The sequence below is a fragment of the Felis catus genome, chromosome E3 (genome assembly GCF_018350175.1).
Source record: "Felis catus isolate Fca126 chromosome E3, F.catus_Fca126_mat1.0, whole genome shotgun sequence".
Taxonomy (NCBI): Eukaryota; Metazoa; Chordata; class Mammalia; order Carnivora; family Felidae; genus Felis; species Felis catus.
The window spans coordinates 24522028-24541410 of NC_058383.1; the positions used below are offsets into that span (position 1 = coordinate 24522028).

Consider the following 19383-nt stretch of genomic DNA (forward strand, 5'->3'; position numbering starts at 1 on the left):
TTGGATGAATAGTCTCTCAATTCAAATCTTACTACTTTCTTTCCAGGAAAGAGGTGTTGGCAGGGGAGGTGGCCAGGGATATGAAAGTACCGATTTGGAAAGCTGCTTAGTGGGGAATGAGCCACCTTCCTTGTTACAGAGAGTGGGGAACATCTGATAGGATTTCTCCGAGCTCAGAAGAGCTTCTTACTTCTCTGCCCTTCTTTTTTCACAGGTGGATCCCCACCTGTGCCCAGCTGTTCATCTCACAGAAGGAGCAGTGGGTCCATTTTGCTCCCAAGAGTGACTATGACTCCTCTCATAACATTGAGGAATATTTTGCTTCTGTTGCTTCCTTCATGTCCCTCCAGCTGAGGGACTTGGTCATTAAGTCTCTCGAGGACCTCGTCTCCTTTTTCATGATACACAAGGTATGTAGGGGACCAGCAGTAGGCCCTTTGAGGGGAAACAACCAAGACAGAATCAGAATTCCATCATGTAGGTCTTCAGCTACATTAGTTCATGAAAATGAGTTTTGTGAGTCACAGCAAGCTTTCCTGAGGTAATTGCCTATACTAAATTGCCAAAGATCTCCAGAAGTGGAGAAGTTGTTACAAAAATTGAAAGAAGATAGAATAAAATGGAATTCATACCTCCTATGAGAGGGAATGGGGTCACTTTTTCATCCTCTGTGAAGGAAGGTGTTGAAAAAATTTTGTTATCAATCTTTGGCTTGATATTTAGGGAGTGTTGTGTGTATCATTGCAAACATTGGCTTTTGGTTCTTTGGTCTTTGAAGGGCATCTCTGAAAACAAAAGGCTTTGTTGACCTAATTAATAACTTCCTTCATGAAACTACTTCAGTGAAGTCAAAATAAAAGCTAAAAACACGAAGTCTTGGATTTCAAAAGATCGTAGCATCCCCTAAACTTAGATAACCTATGGACCAAGGAAGATTTGTTTACATTTTATGCCACGTGCACATTTTGCCTTAAAAAGGAGGAATAAAAATATATAATTGCCTGGTTATAAAAGGTTAAGTTCTAAGTATTTTTACAAATGAAGTAAAGATGAACAATTGTCCTTTTGCTCAAAAAAAGTATAGAAGCCAGTGTTGCTGAATTTAGACTGTGATGTTAGCTTTGTAGCAAGGACCAATCAATAGATGTCACTGTAATCATCCACTTTGCTAAAGCAGAAGAGGCTCAGATGTGGAACAAATCCCACTCTAAAATTCCCCACAAAGGGAAAAGTTAAATCTTTATATGTCTGAAAGAAGGGGAGATTTATGGGTATTTGATACATGGTAGCTGTTCAGCAAATGTTTATCAATCATCCTTAAACAGATCTAGAGATGTCTAACATCACTGACTTAGGCAAATACTTTCCAGCTACCCTGTGACAATTTCATTAGGCAGGGTAGTTTATGAGAGGTATCTCCTATTACTACCCTCATAGGGAATTGTAGATATCTCCATGCCAATATTTCTGTTGTAGGAGTGTTGACATTTTGAGTGTTTAAAATAGACTATACACTCATTAGCTCCATTTGAGGTATACAGATAACTATTTATGCTTTTGGATTCTGTCAACAGATTTTTATTGAGCATCAACTATGTATTAAATGCTACCTTGGAGATTTCAGAGGAAGTACAGGGTTCAGACAGATCCTGCCCTTGAGGTTAGAGTAGAGAAAATAAGATGTACCTATAAATCTCTGCAACAGAGAAAGCTAAAATAGCATGAAGGAAATAGAAACACATAAGTTCAGAAGTGAAAGAGATTATATCTTGCTAGAGAACAGAGAAGCTTCCTAGAGCAGGGGCTTTTGAGCTGAATTTTGAAGGGTGGGAAGGATTTGGAAATAATTAATGCAGGAATATCTAAGCAAAGAAAATATACTGAATTAAAACTTCTGGAATGGGGGAGTGGATAAGCTCAGGGTGGGCTAAGCCATACCCAGACCTTATGTGAACATGAACAGTGCCTGGTACCCTGCATTTCCTTTTCTGGTATTCATGTAATACTGTGAATGGGTAAAAATCACTCCTTTGATTCTGGAAGGCCCCATCTTGTGACAGCTGCCATATCTTGTATCTCCTGAAGGATGGGAATGATTACAAGGAGCCCTACCAAGAGATGGAGTTCTTCATACCTCAGCTAATCATGATCAAACTTGAAGTCCATGAACCCATTATCATCTTTAATCCATCTTTTGATGACTGCTGGGAATTAATACACAATTCTTTCTTGGAAATTATTAAAAACTCTAGGGAGATCCCCAAGGTATAGTACTGACTTACTCATTTATAGTTTTATTTACTTATCGAATAAAATATATTTAAAGTGACTGTTTGTACAAGGTAGTCAGAAGAGTTTTTATTTTGAGAGCTCAATCCTGAGTATGCCTCCCGTGACCCCAGACAGAAGATTTGGGCCATAAAGAAATGTCCACGCATTAGAGAATTGTGCTTCTAATACAAGCATTAATGGGGCGCCTGGGTGGCTCAGTCCGGTAAGCGTCCAACTTCAGCTCAGGTCATGATCTCACGGTTTATGAGTTCAAGCTCTGCGTCCAGCTCTGCTGTGAGTACAGAGCCCACTTCGGATCCTCTATCCCCCTATCTGCCCCTTCCCTGCTTACATGCATGCTGTCTCTCTGTCTCTCTCAAAATAAACATTAAAAAATTTTTTTTAAGAATTATTTTGTCAGCAAGTAGAGTTCCCCTTTTCCTCAACATGACGCCAACTTCAAAGGGACAGATGTGTCCCAAGCCATAACCAACTTGGGTTGACAATCCACGATGGAGCAACGCCATGAACTCACCAAGAATCTTCATGAAATGATACCTAATTTAGTTCTTGAAGTTCCATTTGTTTAACCACTGAAGACATCAAGGGGAGAGATTGAAGCTTCTCTTCCTGATCCAAGACCTTTCCAGCTTCCTTTCCAGGGTGGGATTGGTAATCATATTCCAGACACGTAGCAGACTTTTAGTGCTGGGCAGGATCACCCACATGAGTGTGACTCTTCTGTACTCTGTACTCCCTCTGGGTGGCTGAAGTGGCAAGAAGGCCAGTGTCCAGAGCCACACAGGAAAGGGAACTGTGGGGTGTTTTTCTCTATTTTTCTCCCCCTCCCTCATTGCCCAGGCATTATGTGTGATGCTTAGGTAGTCTTAAGTACTCTTTTCTTTGCAGTCCTATGCTTAGAGGGTTCCAAGAGCTCAAGAGTAGAGTTTGGTGTTGTAGGGAAACATGTGAGGCCAAAATGCTGTAGTCTATTTCACCAGATAACTCTAAATTTGGGGTTTCGAACCCAACCAAGCCTAGTTAACAAGAAAACTGGGTGTGTGGAAGGGAAAGAAACAGTGGGCAACTCTCCTACAATCGATATCCCTAGAAAGGAAATGAAAGAGAAGACCCTGTAATTTGGAAGGATAAGTGTGGGGCTTGGGAACAGATAAAATACATACCACTCAAGTTCTCTTTCACTGATCTTGATTAGCAATGTTTGCAAGCAGCTGGGCCGGGAGAGCCAAGGGCTCATGTGATCGCTCCTGCAAACACCCAGCAGGGGTGGTGGAATTTAGTGGATTCCCATGGCAAGAAGATGTAGTCACAGGTTATAGTGTGTACCAGGTTTGAAAGCTAGGCCCAAGTGAATGCCAATGACTTTATCAGACTGTGAGAAAAAGCAGCCCAGTCTCAGCATTCTCTATCTAGACATGCCCACAGCACTGGCTCCTGTGTCAAACTCCTCACACGATTCTGTCTCTGAACTGGGTATTGAAACTTAAATTTTTTTTTTTAACATTTATTCATTTTTGAGAGACAGAGAGATACAGAGCATGATCAGGGGAGGGGCAGAGAGAGGGAGATACAGAATCTGAAGCAGACTCCAGGCTCTGAGCTGTCAGCACAGAGCCCGACACAGGGCTTGAACCCATGAACCATGAGATCATGACCTGAGCCAAAGTTGGACGCTTAACTGACTGAGTCACCCAGGCACCCAAAACTTAAATTTTTTTTTAATATTTATTGTTTTTGAAACACAACTTATTTATGTGTTTTATTTATTTATTTATGAAACACAATTTATTGTTTTTGAAACACTGACTGGGTGCCCCATGAACTGGGTATTGAAACTGAGTGCCCCATGAACTGGTGCCCCAGGTGCCTCATGAACTGGGTATTGAAACTTTAAAAGAATAGCCCCTCAGGTTGAGTATCTAATAAGTATATCTAAGAACTGCAACAGACGGACATTACACCTAATCCCTACCTTTTCTGCCTTTTTTTATGGTTGAACATAAATATTTTATTTCATTTAGTTTTATTTTTTAAGTGTTTATTTATTTTGAGAGAGAGAGAGAGAGAGAGAGAGAGAGAGAGAGAGAGAGAGAGAGAATCCCAGGCAAGGTCCATACTGTCTGGGCAGAGTCCGACGTGGAGCTCAAACTGACAAACTGTGAGATCATGACCTGAGCCAAAATTAAGAGATGAATGCTTAACTGACTGAGCCACCCAGATGTCCCTCATTTTATTTATTTTGGAAGTTTTATTTCAAAGTAATCTTTACACCCAGTGTAGGGCTCAAAATCACTGTCCTGAGACCAAGAGTTACATGCCCTACCAAACAAGCCACACAGGTTCCCTTAAACATAAATTTTTTTAAGTTGGGAAAAATGTCAGCATGAAGTTTTGAAAATAAGTTTCAAGGTATAGAAGGGAAGCCTACCTATGATAAAGTTACTAAAGGAAAGCAAAGTACATATTAGAAAGTATTTGTCTTGGCAAAAAAATTAAGACATAGATGTTGTAATACTGATTGAAATGAAAAGAGGTGAATGAGCGGCATAAATAAAATGAGGTGGGGTGAAATAAGGAAGGGTTTTCTAAAACTAAAAATGCAGTAAGGAAAAAAATCAGCATTAGCAGCCATGTCAAGACATTACTTTCGTAATCAGGAATACACACACAGACACACACACACATTACTATGGAGTCTCCCTGATGGGAGACTTTTCTCACTCAGAGTGCCAGGGAAATCCCAAACTTGGAGAAATGTGCAGTCATAAGCACTGAGGGTGATGACAGGACCAGGAAGTCAGGGATCAGAGAGCCATGGAGATAAGAAGATAGTAAGAGTGATTACCTGGGAAGGGCACCATTGATCTCAGCTCAGTTTTACAGACTACTACGGAGCATGGGAGAACCTGCCACATTTAAAGGGCAATAAAAGGCATTACTTCCTCTTTTGACTGAAGACTTCTCAAGAAACAATCCCTTATGCTGTCCACATGTGATCTGTTGAGTGGCCTGGATGTACCAGTTGTGTGTCCCTAAACCATATCTTTTTTTTTTTTTTTGTAATGTTTATTTTTGAGAGAGAGAGAGACAGGCAGAGAGAGAAGGAGACAGGATCAGAAGCGGGCTCTGCACTGACAGCAGAGAGTCTGACACAGGGCTCGAACTCCCAAACTGTGAGATCATGTCCTGAGCTGAAATTGGACGTTTAACTGAGCCACCCAGGCACCCTTCCCTAAATCATTTAATCCATATGCTTGACCAATGCCCTATCCTCCATCTCCTTGGAGAAGGATCACTCCTCCACTGTCTGCAGCATGGCCACAGCAAAGAAGCTGTTTGTTCCTCTGCTGGCTTAAAAACCTTGGAATTGTCCAAAGAAGGAGGATACAGACCATTTGCACTGGGCTTTCCCTCCTTCTAAATCAGTGTATTCTCATCCATGGTGTATAATTGCTGTAATCAACTAGAGCACTCTGACAGTCTTTTCTGGGACCCATCACCATAAGCTTTCTTAGGGAGGGCATTGGGTACCCAGCGCAGACTTGGCAGTCTTCTTGAATCATGCAAGTGAGAACATTTCCCAGGGATACACACATGCCATTTAGAAGTTGGAGTACTTGGGGCGCCTGGGTGACTCATTCGGTTAAGACTCCAACTCATGATTTCAGCTCAGGTCATGATCTGACGATTCTTGAGATCAAGCCTCACATCAGGTTCTGCACTGACAGTGTGGAACCTGCTTGGGATTCTCTCTCTCTCTCTCTCTCTCTCTCTCTGCCCCTCCCCTACTCATGTTCTCTCTCTCTCAAAAATAAATAAACTTTAAAAAAAAGGAGTACTTGAATTATCAGAAAAGATACTGTTCTAGCTATAGACTTTTTTCCCCCTCTGATCTGAGAGAAGAATCTAGTGTCTCTCCTTTTCTTCAGGGGAGAAAATGGAAGTTCAGAGAGAAGTAGCTTAGCTCAGGTCACATGGTCAATTAGCAGCAGAATCAGATTTAGAACCCATGTCTCCAATAACTTCATTAGTAAAAGCTGATCAGGGGGACAGGGAGCCACCACTATAATACTCATTCAGTCACACCATATTTACTGAGCACTTACTATGTGCCAAGCTCTTTAAAAAATTTTTTTTTAATGTTTATTTTTAAGAGAGAGAGAGAGAGAGAGTCTGAGTGGGAGAGGGGCAGAGAGAGGAAGACACAGAGTCGGAAGCAGGCTCCAGACTCTAAGCTGTCAGCACAGAGCCCAACACAGGGCTGGCACCCACAAACTGTGAGATCATGACCTGAGCCGAAGTCAGACGCTCAATCGACTGAGCCACACAGGTGCCCCACTATGTGCCAAGCTCTTGTTGAACTCTTCACAATAGTGAAGAAGTCAGACACGATCCAGGCCCTCATGGTATTTATATCCCATGACAAACCTAAAACGGCTCATTATACATTATTTCATTACAGTTGTGCTGAGTGGGAAGAGTTCAGAATGTGAGCTTTAAGCAGGGAAACTTAACATCCTAACTAGAAGCCCAGGGGACTCTCCAGGGACAGGAGACCTGAAAGGGGCAGGGAAAGATGAGTAACCCAAGAGGGAGAGAAGAGACGATAGAGGTAAAGGGACCAGGAGGGTGATCCTGGCACTATCCAAGGGGAAACAAGTGTCAATGCAACTGGTGTCTCTGGAAGGCAGTCCATTGCAGAAGATTTTACCTTTGGTACCATCTCCCTTCCTGTGTCTTGTGGATGTGTCACTACATAAAAGTGGTTTCTAATCCTTTAGGTGGAATCTATCCTGTTCCCGGAGTTGAAAGGATATAATCTGATTCTTGGAACCATTAACCCTGAAGAAAAACTGGTTTCTGATTTTGTGAATCAAACCTTTGAGGTATTTCAGAAAAATCAAGTCGGCCCCCGCAAGTAAGTGGGTTTAGTTGTAACTTAGCCATTTTGGCATTGGTTTGTTTGTCATCAAATAAATAATTGCTGTTCCCATGCACCCAAAACACACTGTAGTAAGAACAGCCAACACTTACATTGGAATTACTATTTATCCCCATCTTACAGATGAGGAAACTTTCCCAATGTTATACAGCAAATAAATAAAAGAACCAGAATTCAATTACAGGTGTGCCTCCACTATCTGAAAGCTGCAAGGCCAGATAAGTTTTGGCATTTAGAAATTGCCGGATTTTAGCAAAGTAACATAATGCATATTTCAGATATTATGATGCAGCTTCAGCAAGATCTCAGGTTGCACCCCTTCATTAAATCTATTGATATTTCTGGAGTGAAAAATATGACTATTCACACAAGTATCCTCACATCGGTTTACACCAGCTTTTGCTATCAAATGAATTTTGAAGCAGCTTTCTGTTTTCAGAGCTTTTGGACTTAGGAATTAAAGGAAATTGAGGACAAGTTATCTGAATGCTCCTTAATCATTGTACTGTAGGGGGGCACCTGGGTGGCTCAGTCGGTTAAGGGTCTGACTCTTGGTTTCAGCTCAGGTCATGATCTCACGGTTCATGGGTTTGAGCCCCGTATTGGGCTCCGCACTGACAGTGCAGAGCCTGCTTGGAATTCTCTCTCTCTCTCTCTCTCTCTCTCTCTCTCTCTCTCTCTCTCTCTCTCTCTCTCTCTTTCTGCCCCTCCCCCCTTCCTTTTATCTCAAAATAAATAAACTTAAAATCATCATACTATAGAATATCTCACAGTTGCTCATGTAAGCAGTCCCTAGTTTAGGGTGATCATTTATATAATACTGCTTCCAAACTGAGACACTTTGAGAGTGAAAAGGTATTAACAATTACCATGGTACAACAAGTGTAAATCGAAGCTGTCCCAGGAAAACCAGGATATATGGGTTTCCTGACTGCAGCTCTGTCAACATTTTAGACCAGAAAATCCTGTATTGTGAGGAGCTGCTGTGCATGGTAGGATGTTTAGCATCATCCCTGGCCTATACCCATCTTCCCACAACCAAAATCATCCCCAGACATGGCCAAATGCCCCCTGAGTGGTCAAATTGCCCTCAGTTGAGAACTACTTCTGATCTAGTCTGAGAATCATAAATTCAGATTTGGAAGCTCTGCCCTTATGAGTTTGATTTGGGGACATCTATTTGAAACCTCTGTTCTCCCTGTTCTTGGAGTCTGACACAGTTTGTCTTTCTGGACTGACAGATTTGGACTGACTGCTCCTTAGATTGTATCTCAGTTTTAGAATCTCTGAAGTGTTGGGGCACCTGGGTGGCTTAGTTAAACGTCCAACTCTTGATTTCAGCTCAGCGCATGATTTCACAATTTGTGAGTTCGAGCCCTGTGTCGGGCTCTGCACTGACAGCATGGAGCCTGCTTGGGATTTTCTCTCTCTTCCTCTCTCTCTCTGCTCCTCCTCCTCTCTCCTCAAAACAAGTAAAAATAATAAACATTTAGAATCTCTGAAGTGTTGGCCAACTCTTGGAAGTATACCACTGTGGCCCAAAAATTAATTCTGCTAACTTAATACCTTCTTATTTTAATTCAAACTTTTTTTAAAAAGGTCTTATTTTTAAGTTATCCCTACATCCAATATGGTACTCAAACTCACAACCCCAAGATCCAGAGTCACACGTTCTACTGACTCCTTGAGCCAAGCATCCTTAATTCAAACGTATTTTAAGTCAGAACATCCCAAACACATCCTCCTCCAATTTGGGAGAAACTGTCCAGCTATTTTTGCATGATATGACAGAGCAGAAAACTAAATTTATCCCATAGATGTTAGGTTCATTAGTTCCAAATTTTCATCTTAAAATTTAGACATAGGGTTTTAGAACTGGAAGAAAGGATAGGAGCTAATATGTTGGGCAAAGCATTCGTTGCTTTATATGTATATTATTGTAGGTAAGCTTTACAGCAATCCTATGAGGTGTTACTATTTCTACTTTAAAGATACTGATATTTGGGAAAAAAGAGAAATATCTTGTCTAAGTTCATATAGCTAAGAAGTGGCAAGATTGGAGTTTGAAGCCAAAGTTCTGAATTCCCAGTTCACTGTACCTTTTGCAACGTTATATTTCCCTTTCCTGGCTAGGGCTAATTTTTACTATATTTATGTCTTCATTTTCCCCTCTGCCTAATCTGATTTGGTGACCTGTATTTGCTTGTCTGATTTTCCACTCTTCGATTATGGAAGATACTTAAATGTATACAAAAAATACGATGACTTATTGGATAACACGGCTGAACAAAGCATCACTGCGTTCCTGAAAGAAAATCATGATATCGAGGATTTTGTGACGGTAGGGAAAGTAATTTGATATATATCTTGGAGACGTGTGCTGCAGACAGTCCAATGAGTAGTCAGTGTATTTCGATACATTGTGCTGTGCTCAACATTGGACTGGGTTGGCTGGGGGTGAGGCTGGGGCAAAAGCAGGGAGGCTAAAGGCAAATCAAGCTACTGACTGTGCTCCTTTCTACAGAGGATCAGTAGCATAAAAAAGCGGAGAAATGAAATTGCCTCCATGCACATTACCGTGCCTTTGGCCATGTTCTGCCTTGACACCATGACCCTGAATTATGACCTGTGTGAGCGAGCCCAAAATTTGAAAGACCGTCTGATTCAATTCCAAGTGGATGTAAACCGGCACACCAATACCAGGTATCGTGATTGTGGGTAGAGAAGTAGCAACAGTATTTGGCATGAACGGGAGAATAGAAAAGTGGACAAAACTTGCACCTTCTATTAATGACCAGACAGAACTTCTAGCTCAAGTTGTTTTTGCCCCCAGAGTGAGGGTGGCAGGGAATTCAGGTTCAGGCTAGAAGGTGATCAGTAGGGAAAAAACTACATGGGGCTTGGAACAGGAGTGTGGAAAGCATCCTGCAGCTATCCATCTCTGATCTCTCAGTGTTTGCTTCCTTGGAGGCACCGTCAGGGAGATGCTGCCTCTTGGGTTTGGCCATCAGAGGTCCTCTCCCTGGCCATGTAGTACATTTTCAGAGACACAGGGTGCTTACAGGCACCCCCCTAGAACCACTCCTATGCAGGCTTCTGCTGTACAGATCTGAGGATTCTGTCATTTGGTCTTAATTAAGCTCTATGTCATACCTTCATTTCACTGATGACTATATATTAGTCCAGTCATTTTTGGTTCTAAGGAATAGAAGCCCAGACAGGTTGGCCAAAGTGGAAAAGGTAATTTGAGTCTCACGTGTTGAAAAGTTGAAGAATTGCTAGCTTCAGGCCATCAACACTACAATTAGGATGCAGTCTCTCTCCCTCTACTGGGCTTTCATTCTCTCTCAGGGTTTCTCCTGTTTCTGGGCCCAGCAGTTCCAGGCTTACATCCTCCCTGATTCCCATCCAGAGGGGTCAGTGGTTTCTGTCTTTCCAGTTACCTCAAAAAGTCCTGGCCTGTGTGACACTAGCCTGACTTGGGTCTTTTGTGCAGCACTGAACCAAATGCCATGGTGAAGAAGATGGCTTAGATCGGGTGGCAATCCCATCTCTGGGGTGGATGTCTGTCCTATGTGAACCATGTGAATTTGGGGTGGGGGTACCCCAAGACTTAGGGTGTAGTTCCCAGAAGAGGGAAAGATGCTAAGAGGCTGGGAGACCAACCATCTGGGGTCTTTCTTATAAGAGCACTAAACCCATATATGAGGGCATAGCTCTCATGACCTATTTACCTTCCAAAGGCCACCTCCAAATACCATCACATTAGAGAATAGGTTTTAACATAAGGATTTTGGGGGCACACAAACATTCAGCCTGTAGCAAAAACACTAGTGCCCAGTGTGTGGCTGTATTTGAAGCCTAGCCCTTGAAGGAGATGATGAGGTTAAATGAGGTCATAAGGATGAGATCCTAATCCGATAGGGCTGTTGCCCTTGTAGGAAGAGGAGGAGGCACCAGAGCTCTTTCCCCCTCTCCCCACATGAGGACACAGTGAGAAGGCAGCTGTCTGCAAGCCAGAAAGAAAGCCTTCATTAGGAACCAAATTGGTCGGTACTTTGACCTTGGACTTCCCAGCCTCTAAGAACTGTGAGAGAATAATTTCCTGTTTTTTAAGCCATCCAGTATGTGATGTTTTGTTATGGTAGCCCAAGCTTACTGTTAGAATACCCGACTAAAAATGCAAAGGAGGCTGGGACGTGTAATGTGGCTCTGAGTCCAAAAAGTGGAAAATGCTATGTAATATTGAGCCTATGTAGTACAGTAGATAAATTTTCTCTGCAGAAAGTTTCTAAATTGTGTAGAAATTCATTTTTAAGATCCTGGAAGTGTCTGCAAAGATGTTTTAATCATTTTTTCTTCAGTTTGATGTAATTAGCTTCACTATGGAGGGGTCTCTATACATTAAGAAGGAATATTGAGTGTCAGCTATACTTCAATTGAAAAAACAAAAACAACAAAAGAAGGAATATTGAGGACTGAAAATATTGGAATGAGTGGTTTTTATAATGCATGAATGTCAACATGTAATAATCAATTACTAATAAAAATTATGATAGCTATTGCTAGCATTTCTTAAGGGCTACTATGTGCTAGGCATGGATGTATTACAGGCAGTTTGTTCCTAATTATAATTAAAATACTGATGATGGTCATCGCTGGCTTTTGCATAAGTTAGGGACATTCAAATTATCCTTAAATAGCATCCTTTCTTGGGGCACCTGGGTGGCTCAGTAGGTTAAGCACCTGCCTCTTGGTTTCTGCTCAGGTCATCTCAGTTTGTGAGAGCCTGCCTGGGGTTCTCTCCCTCTCTCTTTCTGCCCTTCCCCTGCTCGCTCTCTCTCTCTCCCTCTCAAAATAAATAAACTTTGAAAAAAAGATAGCATCCTTTCTCATAGTCTTGTGTTTGGGAAGCAGGCAGTTAGGTCTAGTGGTCCCAGTGGTTGAATGTCACTTTCTCTTTGCCAACCAGGAACTACCTCTAGCACATGAGGATAAACTTGCTGACATACTATAAACAGTAGTGATTACCATTAGTTTAGTGTTCTACTTCAGTGTAAAATTCAAGGAATTGCTATTGCTGGTGGTGGTGGTGGTATGCTTGTTGTTTGGGTCTAAATCTGGATTCTACCCATGGCATATCTGTTAAGAGTACAAGCTTTGGAATCGTTTGAGCCAGGGTCACATCTTGTCCCTGACACCTCCACAGCATGTTGCTTTGGACAGAGTTACTCAGCCTTACTTTCTTCCATTATAAAATGTTGATAATAACAGTCCCTACCCCTTAGAATTGTTGTGAAGTTTAATATATATATATATATATATATATATATATATATATATATATATAATATATATATATATCTTATGTGTGTGTGTATATATATATACATACACCCATATATGTATATATTATGTATATATGTATGTATGTATACATAATAAATACATATATATATATATATATATTCACTGATTAGAATAGGGCATGGCACGTAGTAAAGGGCTTAAAACCTATGAGATGTTATTTCCTTTACTATTGTTTGTATTCTTGAGGTGTGGTGTGCACATGAATATTACCTATCACAGATCTGCAGGTAGAGAAGAGTTGGAAACCATTGTTCTAGTCTCCAGATGAGAATTATACCTGTTTAGCATAAACGTCTTAAAAGAAAGTGATTTTAGATGGTAGAGATGATGATGGCTGTTCCTCTCCCTGTAGCATTTGCAATCAGTACAGCACCATTGCAGACAAAGTCAGTGAAATTCCTGCCAACACTGAGGAGCTGGTATTCCTCATTGAATTCTTAAAGAAATCCAGTGATGTCACGGTGTTCAAACTCCGGAGGCAACTTAGAGATGCAAGTGAACGGCTAGAGTTCCTGATGGACTATGCAGACTTGCCCCGTAAGTCCAATGACATGTAGATTTGTGTGCAAACGTACATGTATATTTATATTTTTAGAGGTAAGGAGTCAGGAAGGAGAGTCGGCAGTCCTACCTCTAAATGTCAATATTGGGAGTGCTGCTTTTCAAGTGTCCTTATACGTTACAGGCACCAATTCCATGGTCTTATCCTCAGGAATTTGAATCAAACAAAGGGATTTCTTATTGTTAGACTAAAAGAAGAAATATCTAGGGATTTGAGTTCTTAGATGCCTGTCCTGGTATCTTGTGTCTGGTTTCTGGAAAAAATCACTTCCAAATGCAGAGTCCTTTTATAAATGGATAGATTTCAGTTATCTATAATCTTAATACAATTTTACCTTTGAGGAGAGGCCAGGGCACTTTCCTTCATGCTCCTGAATATCTTTAAAGGAAAGAAATGGCCAGAGCCCTTTCAAGGCTTGTTGGGCCAAGTTAGAGTTTTGTAAGGACCAGGTTCTGAAGGAAAAACTGATACACTCTCCACAAGCCAAGTTTTCAGATCTTCCTTCCATCTGGAAATACCTGTGAATTTACCTGGTGTTCATGGTATTTGGGGGAAAGAGTGATGGGAGGGAGAGATGGGTACTGGGATTGAGAGAGGGGTTGCCCTAACCATCCCCCTGCACATTCATGAGCTGTGCCCTTGACCATGTGAACACACACTGGACCTCTGCTTCCTACGTTCTTCAGGGTACAGAGAGAGCCCAGGACATTCAGCTGACCTGAGCCTTAGAGTGATACTGATTTTATTACTGACATTTAACTAGAAGGGAGACTGAGTCTCAGATGAGGTGACAATTTAAAGAAATGGAACTTCAGCCCAAGTTTCTACTCTACTCAGATGCACCCTGGGAAAGCAATGAAACCTAATGGTTAGAACATTAGCTTTAGAGTTGGTTAGACCTGGGTTTGAAATCGTCTCTGCTGCCTTCTAGTGGTGTGACCTTGATTACTTGGCTAAACTTTGTTTCCCATCTGTAAGAACAAGGATGATAATACTGTTGCCCTTCTAGCCTGGCACTTGGTAAGTGCTCGATAAACATTGGCTATCATTCATCCATAATGGGCCCATCCATTCGTTGCCACCCCCACACCCACTTCTGTTGACTTCTTGTTCTGCTGAATTAATTCCCTGAATGCTGACCTATGCTGAACAGTGTCCTGGAGCAGACTGTATGTGTTTTGCAGAAGAGGACATCAAACTGAACAGCACTCTTTTCCTCTGGCCAGACCAGATTGAAGATATCTTTGAAAACAGCCGAAACTTGCTCCTTAGCAAGAGAGATCAGGCTGAGATGGACCTCATTAAAAGGTACAAGGAGAGTCTGAGGTTATTTCAGAAATGATACCCAGCTTTGTAACACACTGCATGTTTCTGGTTCTGCCTAGAGCCCCCCCCACCCCCCACAGGAATGCGTGGGCGAAGGCTGAAGACAAATGGTGGAGAAGAAATTTCCTTTTGTTTCCCACTGAGGGATGTTCTCTTTAAGCCTGCTTCACTGTGGTGACCCTGCCAATGCCTTCTCTCCCTGCTTTGAACAATTGGAATTTGGTGGTACAGAGAGAAAAAGACAAAAATAGTGGCATGTAATAATGGCCTCACAATAATAATAGCAAAATTGTCAGCCTTACATTGGAGACCACAGATCTCTGAGTTATCAAGACAGGGATAATAGAGGCATGGTAGGAGGCTGAGAAATTGCCTATTTTGCAGCTGGTCTTGTTCAATGCTAATGTGGCTGTATCATTTATTCATTCATTATTTGTCAATTCAACCAGTATTTATTAAGGATTTTTACTATGGGCTGTGCTGTATTCTAGACATGTAAGTTTGTTTGGCTACTAAATAAAGATTTTAATCCAGAGGCAGAGAAAATATAGGCATACTGAAAAATCAAACAATGTTGAGTGAAGTGGGCCAAGTGCCACGTACAGGGCAAAGACATGCACGCAGGCACACATACCCATCCCAGCTTCTAACACTTGGTTTGTGAACTGTGGTCATACCAGTTACTATCCCCTTCACGTGTGAAGTGCCCACTGCCCAACCTTAGGTCCTATAGTCCCTGAAAATACTTAGAAGGAAGGAAAAATGTAGATAAAAGAAATTTCTACATAGAATGGGAGTTTGGGCTGAAGGAGAAAACGTGCACACAATTTTTTCTTCCAGTGGCCTCTTCTCTCTACCTAAATGAATACTGTCCTCAGAACCTAGAACTAGCCCAGTAGGTGGTACTGAAAATTTTTAATCAATAAACTTTATTTCTTGGAGCAGTTTTAAAATTCACAACAAAAGTGAGAAAGTACAGAGTTCCTATTTACCCCATGGCCCCTTATGCACAGCCTCCACCATGGAACTGATTTGCAGGTTCGTGAACAGGAGCAAATTTATCTTTTTGAGCCTTAGTGTCCTCATCCAGAAAATGGGATAACAGAGTCCATCTCAGATCATCTCATTTCCTGAGACGTATCATTGTGCAGAGGGATGAAATGAGACGATGTGATATTGTGCCTGAGTGGTACCCAGAACATGGTAGGTATTCAGAAACCATCTGCTTCCTTCATCCTTTGAACAATGACTTCTTTGGGGAAAAAAATCCCCAGACCACAGCCTTGCAAGCATACTCTCAGTGCTCTAAGACTATTCAGAGGCAGCAAATGCTGTTAAAGTTCAGAGGAGTGACGGGTGGCTCTGGGAGAAATGTGAACTGTCATTTATGGTGAGAGGAGAACACTATTGGAGGGGCGACTCTTAGCCTGATGGCATGACTGGTTCCTGAGCTCTCAACAGTGGATTCAGCACAAGAGCACCTCTAGGAGAACCCCATAGCCCTGGGTCCAGCCTTCTCTTTGGTGAACTCTTAAAACTCACGTCCATCATTCTTGCATTAGTGCTGAGAACAATGTGTGAGGAGGGCTGAGCAATATTCATTGATTCATTTGTTGTCTGTGAAAGCAACCCCATTCCCTCTCTAAGAAACTTGACCTGTTTTCCCAGCCCACATTAATTTTTGGCTTTGGTGCTAATTTTTCTCCATTTGCTGTCCCCATCTCAGTTCCCATTGTTCCCTTGGCCCAAGGGGTCATAGTGGCTTCCCTGTAAGGCTACCCATATCTCACCTCTGTAGGTAGTCTCTTCATTAAAGCCTCTCTCTGCGGACATTGGAGTAAGTTCCATTTCATGCCAGAATTCTGACCAGTCCACCATCTTGAAATCCCTAAATTATCCTCTCTTAGACTCCAGGTGGTCCCACAAATACAAGTCAGTTACTCAACCTAGTTTCCCCAGTGCCTACTATTTACTAGTGACTGTATTATTATATGAAATATATGCCTATGTATTTATTATGGCCATGAAAATACTTTGGAAACTATAATGTGCTAAGCAATTATAACTCAATACTATATAATATAATCTACCTTGTTAGAAAAAGGGAAAAATAAATTTGTGACCTGCTTTGTTGCTAAAAGGTCTTCCCTGATCATTCTAGCTGGAGTAGCCTTGTACTTCCATCCACTAGGCACTCTTCCCTGTTTTATTTTCTTCAAAGTATTTATCACCATCAGAAACACAACATTTTATCTTTATGTGTGAATTTATCCATCCATCTCTCCACCCACCCACCCATCCATCCATGTGTATTTCTTGTCTAGGTCTCCTCAAACTAAAATGCAAGCTCCATGAGGCTAGTGTACATCAAAAATATGTCCCTGATGCCTAGAGCAGTCCTTGGAATGCATTAAGCCCTCAGTAATAAATATCTAATGGATAACAATAATGTGTATACATACATTTTATATATATGTATATAGTATATAGATTTCATATATGTGCACACGTATGTATTTACCGATACAGGAAAACATCTGGAAATGTTTAACCACCAATAGATTCATAGCAGGCATCTCTGAGAGGTAGGATCATAAGTTAATATACTGTATTATATCATACATCATATCAGATTCTCCCCAGGCTTGAATATGAGTGAGCAATGCTGATACTCTGAAAATCAAATTGGAAAGTCCAGATGTGATTGGGATGTCCTTTGCTTTTAGGTGCTCAGAATTTGAGTCGAAACTTGAGGGATACAGCAAGGAACTGGAAGGGTTTAGGAAACGTGAAGTGATGACTACAGAAGAAATGAAGAACAATGTTGAAAAGCTTCATGAGCTTTCAAAGAACCTAGATCAAGCACTGGTGGAATTTGAGGTTTGGGGTCTAGGGGTCTGGGTTGGAGACTTATGACTCTGTCCTGCTCTCTTCATTCTGTTTCTTGGTTCTGCATTATCCTAACATCACCTGTCAGGTAGATACTGTTGATTGGTTGGTTGACCACTTCTTTCATTGGTGCTTTCAGCTACCTTTTTCTACATCCCTACATTATACCAGCTTTTTTGTTAGTTGCTGAGTGCACAAAGAAGAAATTACAGTAGAATAATTGCTCACGTATTTTGAGTATTTATTATGTGCTCAACAGTATACAAAGGGCTTCATATGCAATATATCACTTAACAGCCATAACAAACCTTTGGGGTAGGCATTGTTATTGTCCCTATTTATCTCTATTTAAAATGGGAGAACTAAGGCATAGAGAAGCTAAGGCAATTTCCCTGAAGGTCAGCAAATAAGTTCTCTAACCATTAAAGTCCTTATCTTTGAGGTAAGTCCACATAAGAAGACAATATCATGTAGACAGCTAATGTACATAAGAAAATTGTGAAAATGGGGACGTGGATATGGTAGAGTAGGATCAAAGATGATGGAGCAAGTGGCAAATTATCCCAGGGTTTCATCCAGCTAGATCTTAGCTGTCGTGGCCCTCGGAGGTAGCAGAGGGACCGTTTTACTTGAGTCCATGCCTTATTTTTCTCTCTCGCTCTCTAGATGAACAAGCATCTTCCTCAACTTGGTGTTCAAAGCACTGAGGAATTTGCCATGGTGGCTTCCAGGGTTCAGAAAACCAGCCACCCAATAAACAGCATCCCCTTTTGCCCTGCAGTTGATCAATAAGGAAGAGGATCTGTTGGAAAAGGAGAAGAGTACCTTCCCTCTCCTGCAAACCGTGTTGACCAACAAAGGGCCTTATGAGCAGCTGTGGCTGACAACATACGAGTTTAGCATCAAGTCAGAGGAGTGGATGAACGGTATGTTGCAGGCTCACTCTACTGGGACAGGGTAGGGATGAGATAGTGGATCCAACCTAGCCAGTTCTAGAATAGGGTTTGGACTTTAGCTTCAGGCTGGACTTTTTATCATATTCTTATACTCTAGAGTAACGCAGCCACACAGTCGGATTTTTCCAATGTGATAATGATGGGAAGTGGGGATTGAAGAGCCAAGACCTTTTGCTAGGGTAGAATGGAAGGGGCAGCCACCCAGAGCTGTGGATTGTGGAGAGGCAGGTGAGAGGAGAATAAGATGGCAGTTGCACTACTGTGCTGCTTCAAGAAAGGCCAGAGTGCCACAGATAACTGTAAACTACTCCTTTTTCTTTAGATCCTGGAGGCTAGAGAGAAATTAAGGTAGAGTCAACAGGACTTAATGATTGATTTCAAAGGGGCAAGGGGCAAGGAGGGAGAGGGGAGAAACTGGAGTGATTTCCAGATTATTAGCCCAGGCAGTTTGGTGGATATTGCCATCACTGAATGAGAGAAGTGACAAATTTGTTGGGAAAAAAGACACATCAATTTGAATATACTGGGTTTAAGGTGTCTGCAAACATCCAAATGGGAACATTAACTAACATTTGAGAAAATCAGCCTGAAGTAAGTTATAGGTTTGGCGGGGGGTGATTTATATTGGGGAATGATTGAGTATAGATTACAAGTAAAAGGCATGAATGATGTCACCTGGGGAGAGGGCATAAGAGCAGGGGACAAACACAGGGACCCTTAGAGGTGAGCCTTCAGTTTCCAGTGCCGCAGTTATTTCAAGCACAACTGTAATGAGCATCTTTGCACCAGTTTTCTGGATGCAATTTTGATCGTTTTCTTAGGATAAATTCCTGAAAGTGAAATGGCTAGATCAAAGCTATTGTAATGAAAATTACTAGGATTTTAAAAACTGGTTGTTGATGATGATGATATTGTTATGGTCTTCCAGAAAAGTTGTTTTATTACCCTTCTAGCAGCACTTGAGTGCCCATTCTTCAAACCCTCAATGAACCTGGGAAATAATAGCTTTGAAAACTTTTTGCTGATTTATTTTATTTATTTGTTTG

The 19383-nt window shown here is 41.5% G+C and overlaps 1 protein-coding gene across 6 annotated transcripts in view; it reads left to right on the plus strand.

Moving 5' to 3' along the window:
• Positions 1-19383, plus strand: part of DNAH3 (dynein axonemal heavy chain 3) — a 169477-nt gene that overhangs the window by 24354 nt on the left and 125740 nt on the right. For all 6 annotated transcript variants that reach the window (XM_045048191.1, XM_019820825.3, XM_045048190.1 and 3 more), the window contains 9 exons: positions 215-410; positions 2086-2265; positions 7074-7210; positions 9470-9575; positions 9759-9937; positions 12957-13141; positions 14351-14474; positions 17219-17372; positions 18163-18307. In XM_045048191.1, coding sequence (XP_044904126.1) covers positions 215-410; positions 2086-2265; positions 7074-7210; positions 9470-9575; positions 9759-9937; positions 12957-13141; positions 14351-14474; positions 17219-17372; positions 18163-18307 — 1406 coding nt within the window. The remainder of the gene's footprint in view (positions 1-214; positions 411-2085; positions 2266-7073; positions 7211-9469; positions 9576-9758; positions 9938-12956; positions 13142-14350; positions 14475-17218; positions 17373-18162; positions 18308-19383) is intronic.